The 26,194-nt window shown below is 35.3% G+C and overlaps 1 protein-coding gene across 7 annotated transcripts in view; it reads right to left on the bottom strand.

The window, feature by feature from the left end:
* arhgap33 (Rho GTPase activating protein 33) overlaps positions 1 to 23,532 on the bottom strand; it is a 98,074-nt gene extending 74,542 nt beyond the window's left edge. For 2 of the 7 annotated variants that reach the window (XM_056475691.1, XM_056475697.1), the window contains exon 1: positions 23,372 to 23,531. In XM_056475691.1, the coding sequence (XP_056331666.1) occupies positions 23,372 to 23,390 (19 nt within the window). In that variant the 5' untranslated portion in view covers positions 23,391 to 23,531. Of the gene's footprint in view, positions 1 to 22,104; positions 22,669 to 23,371 lie in introns of those variants that run through there. The other 5 variants (XM_056475694.1, XM_056475695.1, XM_056475692.1 and 2 more) reach the window with 4 other exon arrangements.
* Positions 23,533 to 26,194: the final 2,662 nt, after the last annotated feature.

The raw sequence follows: 26,194 nt of genomic DNA, 5'->3' as shown, positions 1-26,194 counted from the left end.
CAAAATATCACATGAAAATCATGTCATTAGTACAGCAAACATTAGATCAGTGGTTTCCTATTGTTTTTGCAACACCTAGATTTTACTCTAAAAAAAAACACATGAATATTATTAATGTCTTAAGTTGCCACTTGATTTTTAAAGTCAAACATTCCTAAAGTTTCTAAATATGCATTAAATACTTTCTCAGTATATCAGTACACATCTACGACTCCCTTTAGGGTCATGACCCTTGTTTTTCAGTTTTGCCACGCTGTCAATGGCTAAGGGAACTTCCTCTCCATCCCTCACCTCATGCGGTCCTGTAAATTTCAGTTGTGTTCAAGTCTCCCCCACGGCCCTTCAACCTCAGAACAAAGCTGCCTTGGCCTTCCCATTCACCCATGGCTTCTAAGGGCCCCTGGACCCCCCCTACGCCTTCCTCGGCCCCTTCTTAAAGATCCCACCCAACCCCCAGTTCTCTAAAGGACCTCATTCATAGATCCACCACCATCTACGTCTGTCCCTGAAAGTGCTAAACGCTCACCCGGACAAAACAACTGCTCCAAATTCTCCATCTACACTCCTCCCCAGACTGTAACACGGGGCAGAACTCATGTGTCCGGGATGACAAGGGACAACTGGGGATTGGGTAAAAGCAAGGTCAAATGAATCATGGGCATTCCTGGAGCAGATCTTAGTAACTCTGCTCCCACAGTCCACAGTGGTGCTGTAAAGCCCCCCTCTTCACGTTCTGTCCTGCTTTCTGTGGAGAATCAGGAAGGCTCAGAAGTGCTGCTGGCATACTAAACACTCTCTCTGCATCCCAGCTGGGGACACGTGAGAGTCGGAGGAAGAAAAGACGACCGAAAAAAAATGAGGAAATGATGGAGAGGGGCTGGGAGAGAGGTCTCGGTGGTCAGACAAAGCGTTTGTCTGTTTGCATGAGCATAGTTGAGTGACTAAGTGGCAGTGAGAAAATAAAACCTTGTAAAACTACCACAGAAAGTTAAGGAATGGCTAACAACAACGACAACAACAATTTATTTTACTTATTTTGCTATAAAAATATTATTTGAATTCAAATTAGAATGGTTTCATTTCAAAAGTATTTAATTCCTTGATTGTGTGGAGTAAATCACATTAAAGAGCCCCTATTATGGGTTTTTAAAAATGACCTTCCATGCAGTGTGCAACAAACGAATGAAAACATCCAGCTGAGATTTAAACCTGAAAGTGCACCTTGTTTAATATAGATTTTTTTAATAAAAGATTTGATTCAGAGTCGTTTAAATGATTCGTCGATCGTCCAGATCTTTTGCCTGTTCGTATTGATGTCGACAATACAATACCAAATATAAAGTGCTGGATCCGGTAAAACATGAACGAGACTTTCCCTTCAAACACTAGCGGAGTGTGGGTGTGTGTGGGACTGATCATGAGTGAACAAATAAGAGAACGTTCTGGTGATTAATGCAATAATGTACCCTGTAATGGGGGATTTGTCGGCCATTTGTTAAAGGAAGGATCAGAAAAGACTATTGAGGTATAGGACTTTGTCGGAGCTTAACAGGAACTTTATAAGTACACAATTCATAGACCAGTTTCTTCCTCAATTTCAAAAGTGTAAGTGCAAGTCTCTAGCTTGCAAAATATGCATTTAATTGTGTTTTGTTACTTGTAATCACTCCACGCGACTTGTACTGTATCTGGTTAGCTCTTTATTTTCACATATCACGTCTAAATCCACGTTGAAAACACAGGATGTGCTACATTCTTTACAGATTTAGTAGCGTTTGTGAGCTCGCAATCCTCTGCTGTTTGTCATTGCTATGGCCACCATCAGTTGTTTCTACACATGTGCAGTGGTCAAGTTTCAAAATAGTTCAGCTTTTGCCACTGTGTGGATTAATACTGAATGAGTGTAGTTGTTTTTAATTATGCTTAAGAATAGAGCAAGACGCTGTGTTTAACTGCACTGCTTTAATGCACTCCTGCATTGAGCTCAAACATATTGCTACTTCAGCCATGTTGATAAGCCGTGGTGGGCGATTTTCCCCATCTCTCACTGAATGCAGTGAGACTGGGGATGCTCATTTCGGTTAATTTTGCCAACCGACAACTGCCCCTCGTTAAGTGAATATTAACTGTTAACTGGTTAGATTCAGGGGCACCTGCAGGATTTTATTAAAAGGTACGCTCATACAGTATACACCCCTTCCCATCATCCCTTATTTTCATTTCAATCTCAAGCAACACTAATGCTTGCTGTCAAAGGGTAGATTATTTAAGGGCATTCGTTACGACAATGATAGGATCAAACTTAAGTTTCCTTTTTATTATTCAAATATTTTCTTTGAAATCTAAATGTATATTTCACTGCCAGCATGGCTTAAATATTCCCCTACCTGAAATTGCTGCAAGTGAGACAGAGAAAAATGAAAGCACATCAGCACCGAGGAAAAATCAGATGCTCATGATGTAATCTTTAAAATTATGACATATTAATTATGGCTTCTTTGTCCAATTGTACACTTAAACAGATGGGTTTATGATGTGGATACAGGACAGAGGTAATCAGCATCAGTCTGTGTCAAACTGTGACCAGCAATATCCTTCTTATATTTTGCTTCTTTAGCAAAATATGTTGTTAGCACATGTGGCTGCACATGTTACCGTCCCGCAAGTTAACAAATACGTGTTGCACATTTATGCAGCCAAACTTTTTTTTTTTAAATATATTTTTTTCTTAATCGTTTAAGTGATACCACTAATCGGTTAAAAACGCACCCTTTTGGTTAACGGTTAATCTGTTATTATGAGCATCCCTACAGTTGACCAATCGCAACAGACTGAGATTAGCATCACGCTAAGGAGGGGTTTGGGAATCGCTGAACAATTCATATGGGAGTCGTTGGGATAGTTAAGAAAAAATAAATGCATATTACAAGACAATGAAAGTGTTTTTTGACCTTGCATGCATATCAGTGTTGTTGGAGACCCCCATAACCAAAATATGACCTTATAATGCATAATAGGGGCAATTATCTAACTTTATCTAAGATATCCATCTATCCATCTATCCTTATCTAAGATATCCATCCATCCATCCATCCGACAAGTAAATTAGATTTTGCTAAATTATTTTCTACTACTGTCTAATAAAGCTATGCAACCATTAATTACATTAAATGCAAATAGACTTTTGATCTCACATTTATTCTCTTTTGAGGCACAAAAAGAATGCTTTTAGCTAAAATACATCAAAAAGTAGATATTACCCCCCCCCAAAAAAGTGTTTAAAAACGTGACACTGTACAATAGTGTACAAATCAACATCCACTTTTAATATTGAAACAGTAAACTTAGACGCCTGCTTAACTTTGTTTGTGTTTTAAATGAAACAAAAAGAAATCCCAGTGCACATGACGTGAGAGTGAGATGATTTGTATTTTTGGCTGAACTATTATTAACCGTGTGAAATGACAGCATTGGCACTAAACATCTTTACATTCGCAAGTTACCACGTTAGCATCCGCTGAGAGCTTCATACTGCTGTATGCCATGTATGTCGCGGTGGGGATGGGCAAAGGCCATTTGTGTTGGCACAAGTTCCTCCGGGCACGAGTTCAAAGCAGCTGCTTTTACAGGACCTGCGACTGCTTTTGAGCCTTTACTTCATTCATTCAGAATAAAACGCAGATAAATGAAGTGTAGCGAGGAATGCAAAACCACCCCATGCTGAATGCAGAAATGAATGCACGGCTATGACGTGATGGGAAACTTTGAGGCTGAAACTTAAGATGGTGTTGAAAAAAGGGTCCAAGGACACTAAAGAAAGACAAAAAAAGCTCCCCATTTCCTTCATGTCAAAAACACAGAGACCTCAAGAATAAATTCAGCTATGAGAAGCGTGACGACATGTTAAACCACAGCACAAACCCACCGAAGAAAATGCAACACGGCCACAGAGAAGTTTACAATGCATGAGCCAAGAGACATGAGATATACTTCCATATATAGGCTAAAATATAAGGATTTTCTCGGCTGTGAAAGTAGCTCAGATTTATAATAGTCCTGCCAACATTTTTGAAAGGTCAAAATTTGCTCTACAAAAATAGAAAGAAAAAACCCTGCATCAAATTAATTCAACCCAGGCTCATTGGAAATATGTTCACAGGGCTACATTTTGGAGAACCGACAAATATGTACCCTGGACTATGTCATCTTGCAGTTTTCGTGTACATTTTTTCATATCTTAAATATGTTACTGAGGCACGTTTTCTCATATGTGCTTTTTCTCGTAAATACACCAGAGACCACTGTATATATTACTGTGAATATTACGTAATAGGCCGGCACAATATATAGTTTCAGCATCGATATTGCAATGTACGCACCCGTAAGTAATTGAAGTTGACATTCAGAACCAATAATCGATCAAAATTTCCAGGTCAATTTTTCAATTACTTACCACATGTGGAGTCTCGTGATCCTGCTCTGTTTATTACTATTGTGTTACTTTGCACTACAATTGATGAAGCTGCGCCAGAGATCCCTTAAAACAGCATACTTTCCATTACATTAAAATATTTTTTTTTAAATTGAACCATTTGTTTACAAAAGATGCAAGAAATGCACCGTTTAAAATGTTATTTACAAAATATACAAGAGTTATTTTATTTAGAAGAGATAAGGCTTATTTTGTACTTTTAATATGAAAAGCATTAAAAAATTATTTATTATGTTTCCAAAATTGCAGGTTATTTATATTCACTTTATGAGAAAAAAAGTGGCTGTTGGTTTTAGGCATTGTGTGTTTTAATTTCATTAGTTCAACATTGATGTTCAATAAATAATCACTGTACAAAACCTGTCAGTGAACTATGAGGGCAAAAATAAAAAATGAAAAGTAAATAAAATAATCTTTTATTAATCGTAATTGAGTTCAAATGTTCAATTAATCGAGATTTAGATTTTAGGCCAAATTGCCCAGCCCTACGCAATAGTCACATCGCAAGATATGCAATGTTGAGTCTTAATTATAGTTGAACAGAAGCCACAGAAATGTATTTAATTACTGTATTTATACAGAATATATATATATATATATATATATATATATATATATATATATATATATATATATATGATTTATGCAAGAAATCTTTTTTTTTTTTTTTTGAATTTGTCTCATTTATAGTCCAACTGTCTAAATTTCAAAGTGAAAACAAGATTATTTTACTAAGCTCATTGGCTAATATTGATAAAACACAAAATTTTTACTTGATCTAAGAATTTTTAGATAATTGAACTAGAAACGAGACAAAACAGAGTAAGAAAAGCATTTACTGCATTGTGATTATTCAATTTCTGTAAATGAATACTGTTAGGCTCCCCAAAAAAACATCAAATAGTGCCATTCATATTTTTCATATTAAAAAATTCATATTTTTCCCAATAAGCCTGTGTAGAATATATTTCAACATCAAGATATTTAAATGAATGGCTGGTATTTAAGTGTTTCTGTCATGTCACATTTAGTGCAGACATACAAATCGCTTGTCACTGAATCTTGTTGCATCACGTGTAATTAGGACACGGTGTAAGATGAAATTCAGGAAACGGAAGAAAGAAAAAAAAAAAAAAACACCACATTTTTAAAACTACCTAAGAAAAAAAGTGTAAAAACACCAGAATTAATTAAAAGTTTTCTACTTTTCAGGTCTTCAAATGTAACCAGGGATTTCAATATAACTAGAGATGCACAATATATTGATGGCCATATCGATATCCGCCGAAAAATGCTATTTTTAATGTTATCGTTATCGGTCATATCAAAATTAGGTCAATATCTTTAAGCCGTTTAATTACATAATATTACAGAACTGCCTGCCTTGTAAGCACGAGAGAATCTTGCAGGGGTGCGGTAATAAAAGTGTCAAGTGACCAACAATTGTACCTTACTGTAACACTTTAATTCGAGAACATTTGAGCTGGTGTCAGGTCTTTCTATTTCATTTTATTTAAAATATATTTAACTTGTTTGTTAATTAAATCCAGTTTTGTCATTTAACCTATTATTTTTATGCAACAGTCAACAGGCGAAGAAAAGCAAATCATTTATTTTTGGCATGCTGATTTATGTGAAATCGTGAATGGGTCTATATAATCACCTTGCAATTTTGAAATTATTGCTTTGAGTAGGCTATTCTAAGATCAGTTCACATTTTTATGAAGTTTTTAAAATAAAATGCACAAACTATAACATTTTTAAACATTTATATTTAATTGGCCTATATTTTGGTTATCAGCCTCCAAATCTAAAGATGTATGGGTTATCGGTACATCCCTATTGGTGCATCCTTAAATATAACCATTGAATAAATTGTATTTATTAATCCATATTCACAATCTGAGCAAGCAGAAGTATTTTATTTAAATTAAATGATTTATCTTTATTGTTACATTAGCCACAATGTCTATATTAATGAAAAGATCTAAGTGTTTTGAACAAAAATTGCAAACAATAGACAATAAATGTTTCTCTAAATCCAAGATACTGTAATTTCAAGAGTTCCCACTTAGATATGCTTGGCGTATAAAGCTGGTTTGGCATGCTGTCCCGGGAGAGAACCCTGAGCTCGGAGATCTTTGAGCCCAGGGCTCCCGCCCGGTCGATAAGCATATCAGGGGATCCGAGATCAGGTAGGTCTCGAGAGTTCCCCCTTTTGAAAAGGGAGGAAAGGAGGAGAGAAGGGGTGGAAGGGGGGATTCTTCCAAATGAAGATAAAACATTAGGGAGAAAATGATCCATTTATAGTAAACTAGGATCGCTCTGATTGGATTATTACTGATTACAGATGAGTGGCCAGACGTGCTCAATCATATCACGTGCTCCTCTCGAAATTTGGTTTATGAAACTTCACTTAATGTTTGCTTAAGTACCTTTAGCTGAAACCATTTGCAGCACAGAAATGATTTGATATTTTCAAAAAGAGCTGTTATGATGTTGCACAACTTTTGTACAGTATGTTTAAATCAAATAAGTGAGATAATCAAATAAACCCAGCTTTGGTCAGCATAAAAGACTTCTTTTCCTTTGGAAAGTAAATAATGTTAACTCTGTGCCTATTTATACTCTGTAACTTCATTTGCTTCATTCGAACAGACTATAAAATTATTGAAATAAATGACATAGCAGTGGAACATATTACTGGCGGTGGCCCAACAATCACCAGCTAACTTCTCACTAACACATCCTTCTGGAGGACAACAATAATATAATTGCTTGATAAAATCCCCATGAATAAGCTCTGAGGCTCAGTGAGAAAATCTAAAGATGTGTTCAAGAATTAGACGTGCACACAGTCTTTGAGAAAATGTGGGCTGACGGGGCAGAACAGCTCTAGAGGTTGAATGGTGACTCTGTCATTTGCCCCGAGGGCATCAGTGCCAAGGGGCATTAGAGCTCATATCTAAGCCTGGGAAAGAGGTCACTGGCACAGCTGCACAGCCTCGACAGGGCAGAAATATTTACCACAAACCTAGTTAAATGTTCTTTTACAAGAACAATCGACACTATAACATTTAAAACGCTATTATAAAGGGGATTTCAGATTATCTTTCAGATTATTATTTCGTCAGGAGTGCAGTGGCTGTTATTAATATGAATGGCTGGTATTTAAATGTTTCTGTAATATCGCATTTGGTTCAGACAGACAAATTGCTTATCAATGAATTTTTTTTTTGCATCACGTGTAGTTAGGACACAGTGCAAGATGAAATTCAGGAAACAGGAAAAAACACCACCACATTTTTAAAACTACTTAAGAACACATAAACAACAGATGCCTGCACCACACTGACAAATGCAAGTGTGTGACAGTTACAAGATAACCACTAGTTACTTATTGGTAAAGTTTAAAGAATAGTTTGTTTTCACAAGACATAATTCATGGCGAGATTCAGATAGAGGGCAAGAAGTGATTCTTCTACATAGGAATCGCTATCAGAACATCAAAATGTTTAAGTTGTTTATAATTGTTTCAGTCAGCCAAAATGAGAAATGTCAAACAGCTTATATAGATATCAAAAGTTGTTCATAAAGCGGGGAAAGTTTAAGAAGTTGGCTGAAAAACAGAAGAAAAGGCGGCTTGTAATGAACATTTTTTCAATACATCCATGTGTACAAACTTTTTTGAAGGCAAAAATTTGTTTGACAGAACCAAAAAAGATCATATAGAGGCCTAGCTATGTGTATAAATATGTTAATGTGTTATATAAAAATCAGATACAACTATCAACACACACAAAATCCAGAAGAATACAAATAAGATACCCTGCCATGTAATCGCTGCAATCGCGAAATATCCATCTTGTTCTGCAATAATTCAAGTGTTTTTGGCGGAATAAACATCCGTAACGTTAATGTCTATATGCGCAGCAGTGGTGAATGTTCGTTGATATTAGGTTCATCGACAGAACAAAAAAGAAATGCAACCCTTGCGACAAAACTAGACGGTTATCAATGTGGAGCTCTTTTCCCCCCTTACAAACATAAATAAATAATAATGTAGATATGCGTCCATGCTTCTGTATGCTTTCATCTGTTATTGCGTGATGTCTGGAGGATATCTGCATGGGGAAAATCTATAGTAATTTATAATAAACATGTTTTTGAACCACATAATAAAGTGTAATAATGTGTATAACTCTTTGTTAATAAATGCTGCAGAATACTGTAGCATAGTAAACTGATAAACTAATAAATACTGTAACGTTAGTGTGAACTGTGATGCATTGTGATGGTGTAGGATTATAGCGTAGAAAACTGAAGCCTATTGAATAATTTATTACTACAGTTGTGTCGTACCGCAGCAACAATACAATTACTACAATAGTTTAAGTCAAGTAATATCTACTGCATTTACTATTTTTCATGTAACGTATATGCTTCCTTGATGACAGGCAAATATACACTGTAAAAAATAAATCCGTAAAATTTACAGTAAAAAAACGGCAGCTGTGGTTGCCAGTACTTTACCGTTAAAAAACGGTACAAACCGTAAAAGTAATTTCTCATTTTTGCAGTAAACTACCATATTTCATTTATTTATAGAGGTATAATGTCTGTATTTTGAATAACCAACATCTACACATCTTTTGTTACACAGTTACACGTTAATACAGCCATATGCAGGGGCTCATCACAAACAACTTTTCCCACAAGCAAAAAAGTGTATCAATACATTGTTTATCAACATTAGATGTAACATAAATCTGTAATGTACATAACTGAAGGGGAAACAACTAAAAAGATCCATAGTAATGTCAACAAAAAGCAAAAGAAGTGATGTGCCATACAGAGAATTCTGGAAAAGTCAATTTACGGTTATTCGCCGTATATATTAAGGAAACATACCGTTAACCAGGTTACAGTTTTTACCGTTGAAATCACGGCCATTTTTTACAGTGTATTTGAGTTCAGTAGAAAACTCGGCCCTCACCATGAAATAAGGATCATGCCCAACATATGTGCTTATTTTCTATTTATATCTCCCTTGAAATATGGTATAGACTTTCCTCTATGTGTCCCATTCAGTTTTTTACTTCCTGCCCTGTAAATTTTTACAATTCCCTGAAAAATAAAAAAGATTATTATTTTTTTGGGTTTAAAAGACTTCATTATTTACGCATGTGTAACTTCACATCTTTACAATATATTTCTAATTAGTCATTCAATCGCAATGTTTGCTCTTAGCATTTTATTGGGTGAAGAGCCATGTCTGGTAACTTAAAAAAAAAACATTATATTGTAATAACAGCGTTATAAACGTTCAGAGTCTTATAAAAACCCTAGTAACAATGCAGGGTTTGAGTGCCCTATGCAGGGTTAACACTGCACTAGGATTCAGTACATTACAGAAAGTCTGATTGTGACAACAGAACTCCGGTACTTCTAAAAAAGATCAGAAGAGCACCTTTTAAATGTGGAGTTCACTTTGTTCCTTTGTCTCCTTGTTAAGATCTAAAGTTTTCTTTGAGCTTGAAGCCCAGACACCGACCTGAGGCAGGAGAGAGCAACTTGAAACAGAAAGAAGACCAGAGAAATACAAATCTACACATCAACTACATCAGAGGCACATTTTGATTCTGGATGAGAACAGAAGCTGAGATGAATATGCCACTCCAATGACTGCCAGTCACTTATTCTGATGACACGGAATAACTGTAAGCCTGCATGCGATGAAGTGGCTTAATAATTAATGTGAATGAAATATTATTAGCTCTCCATTTAAAATACTTAGAAGTTTAAAGGAATGGTTCATGACACAAAGATTACAGTTCTGTTTGTTAAATTCTGTGAAACGCAAAATAAAGTTTAGCAGAATGTTCCCACTGCTCATTTTTAATACAATACTAGTGACCAGAGACACTTAAGGAAGATATTTTCAGTGAATTCAGATTCAAATTTCAGTCCCTTTTACACACAAAGCTATTGTATGAGACTTTAAAAGACATGTAATATTGAGTCATATGTATGATATTTTCTAGTCTGACTACTTGTTTCTAAGTTTGCATTTACAGATTTTTTTATTTAAAAAATAAAAGATCTTCATACTGTACGGTTTATTGATAGAACAATTTATAAAGTTGATTTATAAAATTACATGTTGATGCAATCTTCATCCTTTTTTTTAATTTTAGACCAATATATATATATATATATATATAATATTATCTACTGTATATCTAAAATGTCTAAAAAAAGGTTGCTTTGGAATTACTTTTAGTTAAGAAGATTGACGCATTAATGCTAATAATAAATGTTGGATTAAAGACATGTTCTCTGTAATGCTCAAGGATGCATTAAACATGTCTGGACTCCACGCAGGGAAATGACCCAGTGTGAAATCTGAATTCAGGAATGTTTCATTTGGTCAGTTGCTATTTTTAGTCTTGGGAACATCAGGTTCAATATTACAGTTAAACATTTGAATAATAAAAAAAGAATCTTAGGCTGCATCTGAAATCGCGAGTAGGTAATACATTTGAATTTACTACACGACCATTAGAAAAGTGTGCTTTATATAGTATGAAGAGTATGGAATTCGAACATACTACATCCATCATTTGTCATTAAATAGCATCCATTGGATGTGCACTTTAGAAATTAGTAGACATGGGCCGGTATAGGATTCTGATGGTATGATAACCTTGGGCAAAAATATCATGGTTTCATGGTATTATGATTACTGCTCTAAAACATATTCTTTTTAAATGTCTGGGTAAACTAAAACGTTTTTTCCCTATTTGAACACAATATATTTTATTTTGTGAAACATTTAAAATATTTTGGGACAGTAATCATGTCAGGCTAAATAATTCAAATGAATCATTGACTTCTACTGTCTTCATTAGTTTCAAAAACACTGATTTCTTTACCATTTAAAACGGCATCTTTGGAAAAAAATCTCTCACATACCTTAGGAATGGTATAACAGAAAACGTTGGCAGTTTAAAAACCTTGACTTTTCCAAACAGCGGTTTACCTTGAAAACGGTTATCATCCCATGCCTAGAATTTAGCCGGAAGTAGTCATCCAGGTACTTCTTGTCAACTATTTTTTTGTGTACTATTTGTGTAACTCATACTACTCACCTTGCATACTGTTTTTAATGTACTATTTAGCAGTGGTACTCAACCACTGAGCTGCGGACCGGTACCAGTTTGTGTATCAATTGGTAAAGGGTTGCACAAGAAATCATTAATTATTTCCGTTTTATTTATTATCTGAGTCTGAACGATCTTTTATTTTGCAAAATCTTTTATTTTGAAAAATGACCATATTCTCTCGGTTACATCATTGCCCAAATTTAACCCACAAGCTGCTAAATGAGTAAGAAACAGACATCTTTGGAAAGTTTCATTGCAAAGGGACAAATGCCCAGTGACAATGATTTGTCAGCTTGTCATCCTCTGAGAAAATGGTTGATGGTCGCCTAGCAACCTACGACCCAACCCCATCTTATCATCTATACTCTGTCCATTTTTGATGTTGAAAACTCAACACTGCAAGTAACTTTTATTGGCATTTTTAGTAGCTTGAGACCAGATATTAGGAAATAACACAGAGAGAATCAAGTCTGTAAAATAACAGAGAAAAGTACTGTTCCCAGGTTTTTGTATATAAATCGAGACAATATATCACTTAAAACTAGGGATGTGCCGATAAACAATATTATATCATTCATTATTTATATATATATAATATTTATGTCAATAACAAAGATAAGCTCTGGAATTTTTTACTCTATATTGATCTAAGAGCCAATCACACAGCAGAAATATGCGGTTAAATTTGAGATGCACCGAATTTTCAGCCACCGATAAAATAATCGGTTGAAAATGTTATGCCATTTAATGGCCCCTTTATTTTTTTTGGCTTCAGTCATTATTGGGATACTCTTTTAAATCTGGAAGCATTAACAACTTATTTTGAAATGTATATCGTTATCGTTCAGTATGGAAAATAATAAGAGATAGCAAGAGTCGTTTTTCAAACTATTTAACATCAAAAGCTTTTGGAGGAAAGATCAAGATCCCAATAAGTGGAAAAAAACATTAATCTCCAAATATGGAAAACTGTTTATTTACAAGCATTTTACAGTGTAGAAAATACTGTTACAAATATAAATATATATATATTTTTTCTTTTTACACATTTTATTTTGTCGATAATATCACAGAAAACAGAAATTGTACTAATATACAGTAATCAGAATTATTAGCCCCCCTGTTTATTTTTTTCCCCAATTTCTGTTAAAAGGAGTGAAGATTTCTTCAACACATTTCTACACATAATAGTTTTAATAACTCATTTCTAATAACTTATTTTATCTTTGCCATGATGACAGTAAATAATATTTGAATAGATATTTTTCAAGACAATTCTATACAGCTTAAAGTGGCATTTAAAGGCTTAACTAGGTTAATTAGGTTAACTAGGTAGGTTAGGGTAATTAGGCAAGTTATTGTATAATGGTTTGTTCTGTAGACTATCGGGGAAAAAAATAGCTTAAAGGGTCTAATAATTTTGTCCCTAAAATTAAAAACTCCTTTTATTCTAGCCGAAATAAAACAAATAAGACTTTCTCCAGAAGAAAAAATATTATCAGACATACTGTGAAAATGTCCTTGCTCTGTTAAACATAATTTTGGAAATATTTAAAAAAGAAAAAAAATTTTTTAACTGTATATATATTTTTTGCAATGGAAAACCATTGATAAATGAACTGCCGAGCCTGTTTTTGAAGAAAATCATATTGGTTTGGAACGGTGAGCAAATGTAAGACTTGTGAACATTTAAACCCTTAAATATTCCCCAAGCATGTGAACTGAAGTGCAAACATTACTTTCCATTGAGGATCAAACCCCACAGCAGCATGTGTTTATCCACAGCTCTACACCTGTGAGCATCATCTGCCACCAATGCAGTGGCCAATTGTGTGTGAATCACATGAACCACCACATGAAACCTCATATATAAATACACACAAGTGATGCAACTGTGATTTGCAGAAACAGAATGCACTAGATCGATGCCCAATTTATCATACGAGGAGTAAAAAAAAAAGAGCAGTCAGGGGAAAGAGTCAGATAGACACACGACTCAAGCAGTAAACAGGAAACGGATGAGATAATGAAAATGAAGATTGGTGGGCACTATGCAGGCCTACCCTCTCTCTCTCTCTTTAACATCCAGAAGATCTTTATGTAATTGCAGCAGCCCAAGTGGCAGGGAAGGATGGAGGCGCAGGTTGCGTAACACAGCTGTCTGTGATGCAAACAGCATGCTCTCTGAGGTTACGAGCATGTGATGCTCTCTTTTCATGCCTCCGTGTGGGGCTGCATCTGCATGTTGATAGGCTCCTTTTAATTTCCTTGCTTGCTTTATAGTTCCTGCTTGGCTTTTAAAGACCAATGCATTTTTTATCGTCCTTATTACATTGCTAAAACTCTAATTACAGCCATGAATGAGATGAAATTACATTTGTTTCAAACCTGAATCACTACATAAAAGATTAGGGGTGTAATGTCATGCATTTTTGTACAAAAAATGCCAGTACTGATCATTTAGTTAAGCACACATGGTATTAAACCAATAGTTTGGTTTTAACCACTGCATGTGCAGAGCGTAATTAGAAATTTCTAATGAATATTGATTCTTAAATCCTAAAATGAGTATATTGAGCTATGCTGTTTGAGCTTGCACATGAATAATATTTTACATTACTATTTATAGCACACCTTTCATCCAATAATCGCAAGATGCTCTGCTTTTTTGTTACTTGTAATAAGTCTCATCTTTTGAAATCAGATTAAATAACAGTATGAGGGAACACAATCATTCCTATATTTGTACCAGTTGGTAAATACCAAATATAGACCATTTCAATGTGGTGATGTCTAGGCATGGAACGATAACCGTTTTCAAGGTATACCGCGGTTTGGAAAAGTTGAGGTTTTAAAACCGCCAAAACCATTTTAAGGTCAATATTATTAGCCCCTTTAAGTAATTTTTTTTTTCGATAGTCTACAGCAGGGGTCACCAACCTTGGTCCTGGAGGGCCAGTGTCCCTCCGTGGTTTAGCTCCAACTTGCCTCAACACACCTGCCTGGGTGTTTCAAGTAACCTTGATTAGCTTGTTCAGGTGAGTTTGATTAGGGTTGGAGCTAAAATCTGCAGGACACCAGCCCTCCAGGAACAAGTTTGGTGACCCCTGGTCTACAGAATAAACCATTGTTATACAATAACTTGCCTAATTACCCTAACCTGCCTAGTTAACCTAATTAACCTAGTTAAGCCTTTAAAGGTCACTTTAAGCTGTATATAAGTGTCTTGAAAATATCTAGTCAAATATTATTTACTGTCATCATGGCAAAGATAAAATAAATCAGTTATTAGAAATGAGTTATTAAAACTATTATGTTAAGAAATGTGTTGAAAAAATCTCTCCGTTAAACAGAAATTGGGGGGAAAAAAATAAACAGGGGGGCTAATAATTCTGACTTCAACTACACGCAACTACTTCTGATATGGGGTCAAAGAGAACATCGGTGCCTTACTAAAGTTTGATGGCGCACTCACTGTTTATTTGTTTTGCCATAGGTTAGTTCTAGAGACAATTTGTTACACCTTTACATAGAGATTTTTTTTTTTTTGCCTCATGTTTGTTTTAGAGATATGTTACAGATCTTTGATAAAGATCTAATTATTTTGCCTTTGGAGATATGTTAGAGATTTCCACTGTAAAACATCTGTGTGTGTCAAAATAGTGATTAAAATCGAAATTGCAATATTGCTTAAGAAAATCGTGATCTTTTGCCCATATCACACAGCCCTAAAGCCCAGGGAGAATAGCGATGTCTTATTTTAACTGAGTGAACTGATTTCTCCAAAGATTTTTCACCACAGCTCAAACAAACGTGTTCAATATCTATTGTTCACTACAGCAATTAATTCCAAATATTTGCATTATATCAAAGACTGTAGATATATAAAGATGGTTCATTGGTATTACTTTAAAATGGGAAAATATGCAATGCTCAGTATGGCCACTACATCAAAGAAAAGTCCAACCTTCTAGTTGAAATAGCCAATTGTCAGTCTTTATAGCCACGTGGTTCTGTGGGGGAGGGGTGTGTACAGAATCGCTTGTCTGTAACGGCAAGCCCTGTGGTTTGGCGACTACTTCATGCCTGCATTGATTTTGACAGGAGAAAAGACATCACTGCACATCCGATCACATATTGTGTCCTTCCAGGGTCATCTTCCAGTCTTTGCTCAGGTTTGGTCTCTATCCTTAATGTGTTTCTAACCATATCCTTTGGTTTCCATTAAAACAGCCATAAATAAGTTTGGGGATATGAGCAGTAGCTGGAGCAACTTAAAAAAATGTGTTTTTAAAGTAATTAGGACTTAAGCAACAACAATAATGGGGCAGGTCAGTTCAGATTTTGTTGTTGATTTGAAAAATGCAATTTAATTGAGAGTTCAGCGTGCAGTTTTCACGATTTCAGGATCCCCAATTCATTTAGACAGGGCGTTGGTCTTGGATGTGCTGCCCGAGGGCAATGCAAACATGGCTGCCGAGTGAACAGACTTCCTTGAAAGGGACTTTGATTATATTAACCAACAAAGTAATTGTATTAAGCCAGTTATTTGTCAGAATTAATCATTTATATGTCTAAAAAATTATGTTAATATTCTATACTTACAATAAATGCTCCAAAACCTTTTGTTATTGCATCCAATGACCTGCATACATTTCTCTGTGTCACAAGAACTGTCATTTTGAGAGAAGCATTGGCTCATTTCAAGTCTGAGCTGGTAACCTTAATTTAATATCCACGCTTTAGTCTATTACATAAAGTGAATGTATTCTGGAATGCAGCCTATGCTCTTTGAATACATTATTGATGAGTAAATTGTGTCTGGTTTTTCAAGATAATACACATGTGGCCTGCGCCAAGTTCTACCTAGCCATTTAACATTGTAGAGGAACTTTAGACCTCATTAATGTCAAACTGTATTGATTTCCACTGCACTTGTTGCCAAATGATTGCCAGTGTCAAGTAAATCCAATCAACGCAGTCACAAGAATGAAAAAGTATGGCCTTCTGACTCCAAAATATCCACCGTAAATCTTCCAGACAGGAGTTTGCATGGACACACTGCCAAGTTCCTGCACACGCTCTCTCCACCAGACCAGGATGCTGTGGCAGTAATTAAACACCTAGATCACCTACTGCTTCATCACACCCAGCCAATCACTCGCTCTGGTCATGAGTTTTCTCCATACGCTGTTCCAAATCTGTCAATGACCACATGAACCCAAGACTTAACGCAACACTGATCTCGAAACAACATAGGAAAATTAACTTCTTCTGATTTACAACTATGATCATGGCATATGAAATGGGATACGTATAAGTATTTTCATGCATTAATCACTTTTTATTGATTGCCACCGTGAGAAGAGCTTAACAGAACTTAAAAACAAGGAAGTTCCCCAGCTTTCAAGGTTATCTAAAAAGCTATATTTCATTTATGCGAAGAACTTCAGACATTTTTGCTGTGAAAATCAAAAGGGGGTGATATTTACAGCGCTCTGTTATGCTCGACTATGAAATCTGAAAATACTGGTTATAATAGAGGTAAATATCGATACAGAATAGATATCATAATATTTGTTGTGACAACACTATATTGACAAATGCATGCCATACTGATATATCAGCAATATTTTATTATACCATTTGGTTAAACAAAATCGATTTCTTTACATTTCTTAGCCAAGTCACTTTCAGTATGCATTAGTAAAACTAAAGATGCTAGCGTAATGAAGTTGCACACAACGTTTATTATTACAGCTTTCATTACATTGTTGCTCAGTTTGTTTGCTTGCCAAAACCATTTTCAACTGTAGAAATGACATTTTAATGATGAACTGAGAAATGTTTCTGTTTAGGTAATATGGATGTTGCCAAAGTTTTCCATTCGGGACATCAGTTAAAGCTAATATTTTGCAATATAAAAATCGCAACACATTTAAAATTGCAATAATATTATATTGTGACAATAAGTATCCTTGTAATATCATATCATAGAGAGACTGTGTCGATTCTCATCCCTAGCTAGTGCGGAAAGAGCCATTTTGTACTGTAATGCATCACTTAAAGGTATTAAATAGGAATGCTCCGATCAGGATTTTTGCAGCCTATACTGAGTACCGATTCCTTGTCATGGTGATTCCCGATACAGAGTAGCGATTCTGATGCTTCAAGCTATATAATGCATTTGCCTCAAGCGGCAACCTCCCGCTCTCCCTCAGGAGGCCAATACGGAAGTAACTGAAACTGCAATTCATCAAAATTCCGCTAGTCCTGGCTCCATAATAGAGCAAGTGGCAATTGAGCCCACTGTTAGAATGGCCAACTTTACAGCAGAAAAAAAAGGTGTTTACAGCCTGGTACAAAGAACGATTTTGGTTCATATAGCTATTATTACCCTCCATGACAACTGTGAGGGGGGTGAATTTTTTTTATAACTCATCCATTTCCTTTATATTAGGTTATATTAAGTTTGCATAATTAAGGGCGTGGCCACTTGAGTGACAGCTAGGTCTCGCTGGTCGCCGTCACTTCACCTCAGCTGAATCCGGCAGATTAGCCACTGATCTCGGCATATTCATCGTATTTTTGTGTTGTTTTATGTGGCTTTACACAGTCAGCTGCCTTTTGGACTTATTTCTTACAATTATCAGATGATATGGGATGCTGTGTGCACTTAATTGTGCTCACAAACCATTCACGTGGCCTCGTTTCCCATGTGAGTAAAGTTATATACTTGTATACCATCTCTATAAATGTATTTGTTTGATTTAAGATCATTTATCATTAATATTTTTCTTTAGACCCGTAAAGCACTCCAGAATGTGACAGAATGATTAGCTGTAGGCTCTAGAACAGTCATCTGAAGCGTTGTCATACAGTGTTGTGCTGGATTTTATCAATAGTCTTGCATTTACTAACACACACACACATCTGAAGTGTTTGGAAGTATTTCGCGTTTACCTCCTGTAGAAAAACGTCATAAGAGCAATGTTTAGTGGCTCAATGTATTACTACAGTGTTTTTGAAAGTCTAATCACTTTACTGATATAGTGTACAGCCAAGCACATGTGGTCAGAACACAAACGAGTCGCAGGTAATAGCGTTTCTCCCAAAGTAAAGTCTGTCTGCCAGGTCTAAGCAAGCTCCGCCCACTCTCCGCCTCTTTGCCCTTGTTTGGTATCCCGCCGTGGGTGCGATGACGCGCGAACAAAATGGCGACGGTTGGCCGCGCCTACTTGTGGCTTCTTTTGCGCTCTTCAGAAACCTATGGGTGACGTCACGGATACTCCGTCCATATATTTTACAGTCTATGATTTGCCTCCAAGTATAATACTTCAGTGGAAATCTCTCCTTACCTAAGCGAATAAATGAAGGATGCTGAATATAAACCCTTAAACACGTCTCTTAAAACTATTTAGGTGTGAACATGTCATGGTCAGAAGTAGCTTTACAGAAAATAACAGATAGCACAGATAAAAAATTAATTGGTAAGAAAAAATTCTAACAATGCAATTGGGAAACGTTGCAAATGATGGAAGAAGAATTCAACATGTCTCAAGAAAAAGTTTGGAGAGCATATTTGATGCACAAGTTTAAAATGCACACCTATAAATCCATTACTTCTTTAATAAACAGAAATAGGCATATAAACTACTGTTTATTGCAACAAGTAAATTACAAGTGGTTATATTATTAAATATATATTATTAAATATTAAATATGTTAAAAAAATATCATTTTACTTTTTTTATTTATCTAATATTTTCAGACAGGTTTTAGTGAACTTGCAATAGTCAAAAACACAGAAGTTCTTTCAGTTTTTATATGTTAAAAGGCCTAAATACATGCAAGGTCATCCAAATATTTTGCTCACCTCCAACTAACAAACACCTGCGATCGGTTCATGAGATCACCCAAATCAGTGAGTACCGATCAAGTCATTAAATGTGATTATCGGCCGATACCGAGCCCCAGCCGATCGATCAGAGCATCCCTAGTATTAACAAAACTTGTGGTCATAATTAATAAATTTTTACATCTTATCAAAAGCTGTTTCATGAAAGTTAAGGCATCAATTCACATTAAGTCTTGTTTGCATGTTACATGTGCATGCATGACCAATAATTTTACTGGCTGCAGTTCAACTAACAGCCACTGTCATTGGCCATGATTCACCTATTTTTATACGCATTTTGGACATGTGGATAAAAAAAAACTGTTGATGGAAGCGCCCAGATGGACATAAATTTAGAAAATGCACATTAAAAAAACATATGAGCATAACTGTGTAGGACAAACTTTTTATCCGATTAGAAAAGATGCACATAAACTATGACGGAAACACTTTTACCGAATAAATTCCAGTATGTGCGTTAAAAAAAAGTCATGTGATTTTGTTATAAGAGATCAAGTGATGACAAAAATGTGTGCGAGTGGACAAACCAGCAGGCCGAGCACATTGTAAAACCTCTGAAACGTTGTTTTGGTCATTATAAAACACCTTAAGCATGTCAGTATTAGTCTTATTATATTATTAATGACCTCCAGAATCAAGAGCGTCTGTGCTCCGAGTCTCACGCCTTCAAACGCCACCACATGTTCATTGCATGTCGGCATTGTCTGCTGGGATGCAAGTCATTTATTAAATAGAGAAAAGATTCATGCAGCTTCTCCTACAGCAGCAAATTTCATTTTTACTGTTGATATTTGGCGCCAGCTAATCAGGAAGTGATGATTGATCTTTTTGACTCATTGGATGGAAACGCTGCTTTATTTGCACATCTAAAACCACCTTCTGAATCTTACATAAAGCCCATATACATTAAAATTAAAAAGGTAAACATTACATATTTTCCATCCTTTGCTCACCCATGTCATTCGAAGCTGGCTTTCACAAAAGTTGAAAGCCGTTTCTTTTTCAAGTGATGAAAGTTAATGGAAAGTAAACAACTGTAAATTCGGATTAATTTTTTTGTCAGCAATTTTATTTAAGTCTATTCCATAATAAGCATGGGACGATATCCCGTTTCAAGGTTTACAAGAGTTTTAAAACCACTAAAGTTTTCTGTTATAATGTTCCTAAGGTATATGTAGATTTTTTTTGTTGTTGTTTGCTTTTTTACGTTTTTCACAACTAATTTATTTAGCTTTTTACATCAACAGTATCTTCAGCAGAAAAGGAACCTCTACATTAAAAGCTACTGGTTCAAAATATTTTAAATGCTTCCAAAAATATATATATTGTATTTAATGGGGGAAAAGTTGTTGTCTTTTACCCAGACATTCAAAAAGAAAATAACTTATTTTGGAGCAGTAATCACAATACCGTGATACTGTGACACCATGATATTTTTATCCATGGTTATCATACCGTCAGAATCTTATACCAGACCATGCCTATTCCATACACAAACCTGTCATATAACTTTATATATCTTTATCTACAGTCACTTCTCCCTATCCACCTCCATTGTTTACTTTAAAATAACCTTCTCCTTTGTTGTTCCACACCATCAAGTCAGTCATACTGGTTTGGGGAATGTTTGGAAACATTTAGAGAGAGTAAACAATGACAGCATTTTAATTTCTAGATGAATAAAGTATTTGATTCAGGCAGAAAATCTACTGCTAAAAGCCACCAGGGTAGGTTTAGTGAACAAAATCTCATTCCTTTATTATGCAGAAAGGGAAATTCTTTGACTTCTGCAACTCTTTGAGGTGAGTTATAAAGAAGTTTCGCTGCATTTGAACCGATGACTGGTTTTAGTCAATGTTGACTAAGCATTAACACAGACCAGTGTTTCCCAAGTAGTCAAGCCACACGCTTGAACAAACTGAGCATGTTTGTCAGTTAGTGAGACTTCAGGAAAACCGGCAGGACAACTGCTTTTAAACAAACCACCGATCAAACAATAATCAGATCTACAACATTAGTCTAGACGACTGAAAAAGAGCCTCTGTAGAGTGTCTAAATGCAAGTACAGCCAAAATACTAAATGAGGAACAGAGTTTCTGGACATCTCTTTGTTAGAGCAAAAGAGGAAGTGCTGATGGCCTCTTTGATGGAAGCAAAACAAAAGATGATGCATATGCATGTCAACTAAAACATACTGAACATGAGTCCATGATCGCAATGAAATTATGTCCAATAAAGGAGCTATACTCCCAATGATACAGTGATGGGTGGGAATGGTTAACAGGGAGGGGCTCGAACCCCAAAACAACAGTGAACCCCTTTCTAGCCACATCAGATGAGGGACAATAGCAGTTTGTCAGATGCAGTGTGTTGCTGATGCTGATCTTGTAACTAATGGCAACAACAGCATCAATACAACCAACTCCATCAGTAGGAGGAAAGTGGAGGCGGCTGGAATGGTGTGCTGTGGAAAACCGATAAACAACTGAGGCTGACTGTGAAGGTTTTAACACAGAAATGCAACTTACCACCATCCCTATCTCCAGCTTAGGCGGGAGGGACCAGCAGGGCTCCGTGTTTGGACCAGGATGCGTTCCCAAAGTTGCTTCCCACATCAACGCTTTTCCTTACATCCTGGTTTTATTTCCCAAATAGCGGGTTAATAATCTAACTCAAACAGACGCCGAAGATTGAGCGCCGTTAGAGCCGAGAACCCCAATAAACAGCCGAAAGAGGAAGAAGAGGAGGAAGGTAGATCCAGCACGCCCTCAAACAACTCCAGAAATACCACGCAGAGGCATATTGCCGCTAATATGACATCCGAAAACAATTCACCCAGGCAGGAGACTCAAATCAAGCAAATCCCCGGAACAGCGGCATCATCTCCGCGTGTTCTGCTCTCCCGCCCATCTCAGCTCTCTGCTCGCTGGGAGAACTGAGGGGTTCTTCGCTGCTCCGAAAACAATCTTGCGGGTGGACTTTCTTTTACTTAAACGTATCGGAAGATACTTTTACAAGTGTATTAAGGAGTTATGAAATGTTTAGAAGTGAATATAAACATCTGCTTCCGCTTGATGTGATAACGGCGCTGACTGCGATAAACTAAGTTTAACTTTAGGAGAGATAAGCAAGCTGATCTCCCTCTTTTCCAGAATGGAGTGTTCCACCGAGGTGGCCCGTTGGACAAAAGGAAGACTGGAGCGCGCCGCTGTTCAATGGGCGGGGGCGCGCAGTCGTCATCCAGTAGAATTAACAAAATAACGAAGCCAGGAAATTAACTTAAATATAGATTTGCGATTATAAGTATTTATTATACCTACTTAATCAAAATATAGAAGAGATATCAGTTTTTAAAAAGTACGTCACGGACATGCAAAACGATAGCACAGCGCTATGGTATGATGTTATTAAGATAATTTCAAGCAGCTACCTGGTAGTTTTTTATAAACCCTGAGCTTAAATATGAAACCAGTACTATGGTGATATATGAAATATTGTATAATACCTTATGAATACCATCGTATATAAGCATAAGAACATTTAATCCTTAACCAGACCACACTGTTATTGTTGAACATAGCCTATATATCCCATCATCAGAACAAGCAAATGTGAAGCTTGCATAGTTATCTGTGAAATCAACTCAACATGAATTAGTGAAAAGAGAAACTATAACCACAGATGAAATGTTAAGATGAACACTGATACAACTTATAAACATGATTTTTTTTAAGACTATGGCTTCTACAAACAACCACACATCACTAAACTTACAATGAAGAGCTAAAAACTCACATGTGGCTCTTCGCTGCATTTTCTCCTGGTGTTGTTGTGTGTTTATTCTCTCAGTTGTTTGTCAGACAGGTTGATGTTGATACACAAGCCATTTCTGCTTTTTTTCACAGCAGCTTTAGGAAATGAGTCTTTTAGAATCTCATGCAAGTGGGCGTGTGTGGTTAGAGAAAAAAAAACCTTTTGGTTTGCAACCATCAGTAAACATGAGAGCTTATACATTACAATTAATAAACTGCTAACTATTTGCAGTATTATTATTAGGACATTTTTTTTTTTTTTGCTATTTCTGCTGAGATATTTGTAAAATAAATTCTCCAGATATATGCAGGATGATTTTTTTGAGTATCATAACTAAAAACTTAAATAAAAATAATGACTTTTTAACTATTATTTAATGTTTACAATGCCAATCTCATATATATATATATATATATTTATATATATATATATATATATATATATATATATATATATATATATGTATATATATATATATATGTATATATATATATATATGTATATATATATATATATATGTATATATATATATATATATATATATATATGTATATATATATATATATATGTATATATATATATATATATGTATATATATATATATATATATATATATATATATATATATATATATATATATATATATATATATATATATGTATATATATAAAAAGACATTAAAAGACAGAAGATATTACTTTACAAACTATTGTAAATAAATCATTTGAACATTTGCATCTTAGTCATTAATATTACCGATAAATTAATTTAAAAACTGAATAAATTTAAATGTACACAAATTTTGATAAATAGATAGTTGTGGTAAATAAATAGACTAAATGATATGGAGTCAATCTAGGGCCATATATACTCGCAAAATAAAAGAAAATTTAGCAAACAAAAAAATGCAGTATTGAGCAAAAAATAAATTAAAAAAAATCTCCAAAAACCGCAAAGCGGAAATAAATTTTTGAGAAATATAAATGTATTTTGCTGACAAAAAAAAAGAACTGCAAATAAAAAGCAGTGCAGAAAAAAACTAAAATATTTGCTATTTAAAAAAACTATAAATATTTGCGAAACATTTTTATAGCATTGCCTCTACAAAACCTGTACAGTCAATTGCAGTGCTTATTTTGATTTGCTTTTTAGTCAACCGTGAGTTTGCGATACTGTTTTCACTTTGGACTTCACGTTTCTGCGTGTTTCACTTTGTGTCCATGATTTGACAAGGGGGTGAAGTCAAGGGAATTTGGGCATTTAGGGCTGGCCCTGGAGACACAGTATCACAGAGGATGTCTTACAGCCCAGCATAGGTATATACACTACACTCTAAAAAGCGTTGGGTTATTTATTTAACCCAATGGTTGAGTTAATAATATTTGGTACTTTGTTGGGTTATTTTTACCATTTATTGGGTTATTTATTAATAATTCAACCAGTTTGGTTAAATATTTGGTTCTTTGATGGGTTACTTTTAACCTTTATTGAGTTATTTCTTTAATAACTCAACCAGTTGGATAACATTTTTTTAATTTCAACAGTCAACTGATTTAACTGACACAGAACAGCTGTATTAATATATGTACACAATATTGTTTTTACATTATAGAATTTATTCAAGCTCTAATGCAATAATGTTGTTGTTTTTTAATCATATCATTTTTCTTATATCCGTTTCACCAGCACTCTTAATTTTAAGATACAAACACGCACTTCATAGCAGATCTATATAGATATTTTTTAGCTTTAGCATTTTTTTTAAGAAATGATGAACATATTTGAGATATTCAGCCATATTCTCACCTTTACGACCCAGCGGAGACATCAACTCAATAATAATAATAGTAATTTATTATTATATAGGGGTTAAGCCACTTTTTGGCAAAATAACCTAAAAAAAATAGTTTTGTAACCCAAATTGTTTAGTTAACCTTAACAACTCAATGGATTGGGTTAAAATAACCCAACAGCAGGTCGGTGCCAAAACGATCCATCATTGGGTTACCTGTTGGGTTATTATTACCCAACAGTTTTTGAGTGTAGATATCGCATACAGACCCTGAGCATGCGTCAATAGCGCCGGCACATTTGTACAGTGCTCCCAGGACAAAAGTCATTCAACTGCACTAGTCAAGACAGTGTGCCAACGTGAAGATGCTGGACTTTAGTGCTGTGTACGGATGTTGTAACGAGCAAACAAAAAAACAAAGCATAAAGACAGAACGCTTCATAGGTAAGATTTTGTTTTTTACGATTTTGTATGTTATGAACTTTTGTGATAAACAAGTAATGATGATAATACAGCCACTTACTGCACTGATCATAAGGTAAAGTAGCACCAACTCGCACTAAATTCTGGGCTTATGCTAGTTTGGTTAAATAAAATAAGCAAACAATGTGAATGAAATATGACGACAAGACGCTGCAGTGCCAGAAACTTGTATTATTGTCGATTCCTCCGTTAGAATGAGAAGTAATAGCAGGAGAGGGAGTGTGTTTCAGTACATGGATTAGAACAAATTTAACAGGGAGGGGGGAATACTACATTTCCATGCACACATACACACGCTCTTTGTCGCCGATGCTCATGCGATCACTTAACCATAGACGTACAAAATTGATGTAAAGTTATAATTTCCGTAATTTAAATAAATATTTGCATACTGACCACCGAGAAAACTCCTGATCATAGATATATGTATATATGTGTCTATATCTCTGGCTTTGGATGGCCACAGTCCTCCACTGCACCTTGGTCTCACATTCATTTCAAAGGAGAACTACTCGGTACTAAAATGGCGG

This window comes from Danio aesculapii, chromosome 16 (assembly GCF_903798145.1).
Source record: "Danio aesculapii chromosome 16, fDanAes4.1, whole genome shotgun sequence".
Taxonomy (NCBI): Eukaryota; Metazoa; Chordata; class Actinopteri; order Cypriniformes; family Danionidae; genus Danio; species Danio aesculapii.
This window is presented reverse-complemented; position numbering and strand designations above follow the sequence as displayed.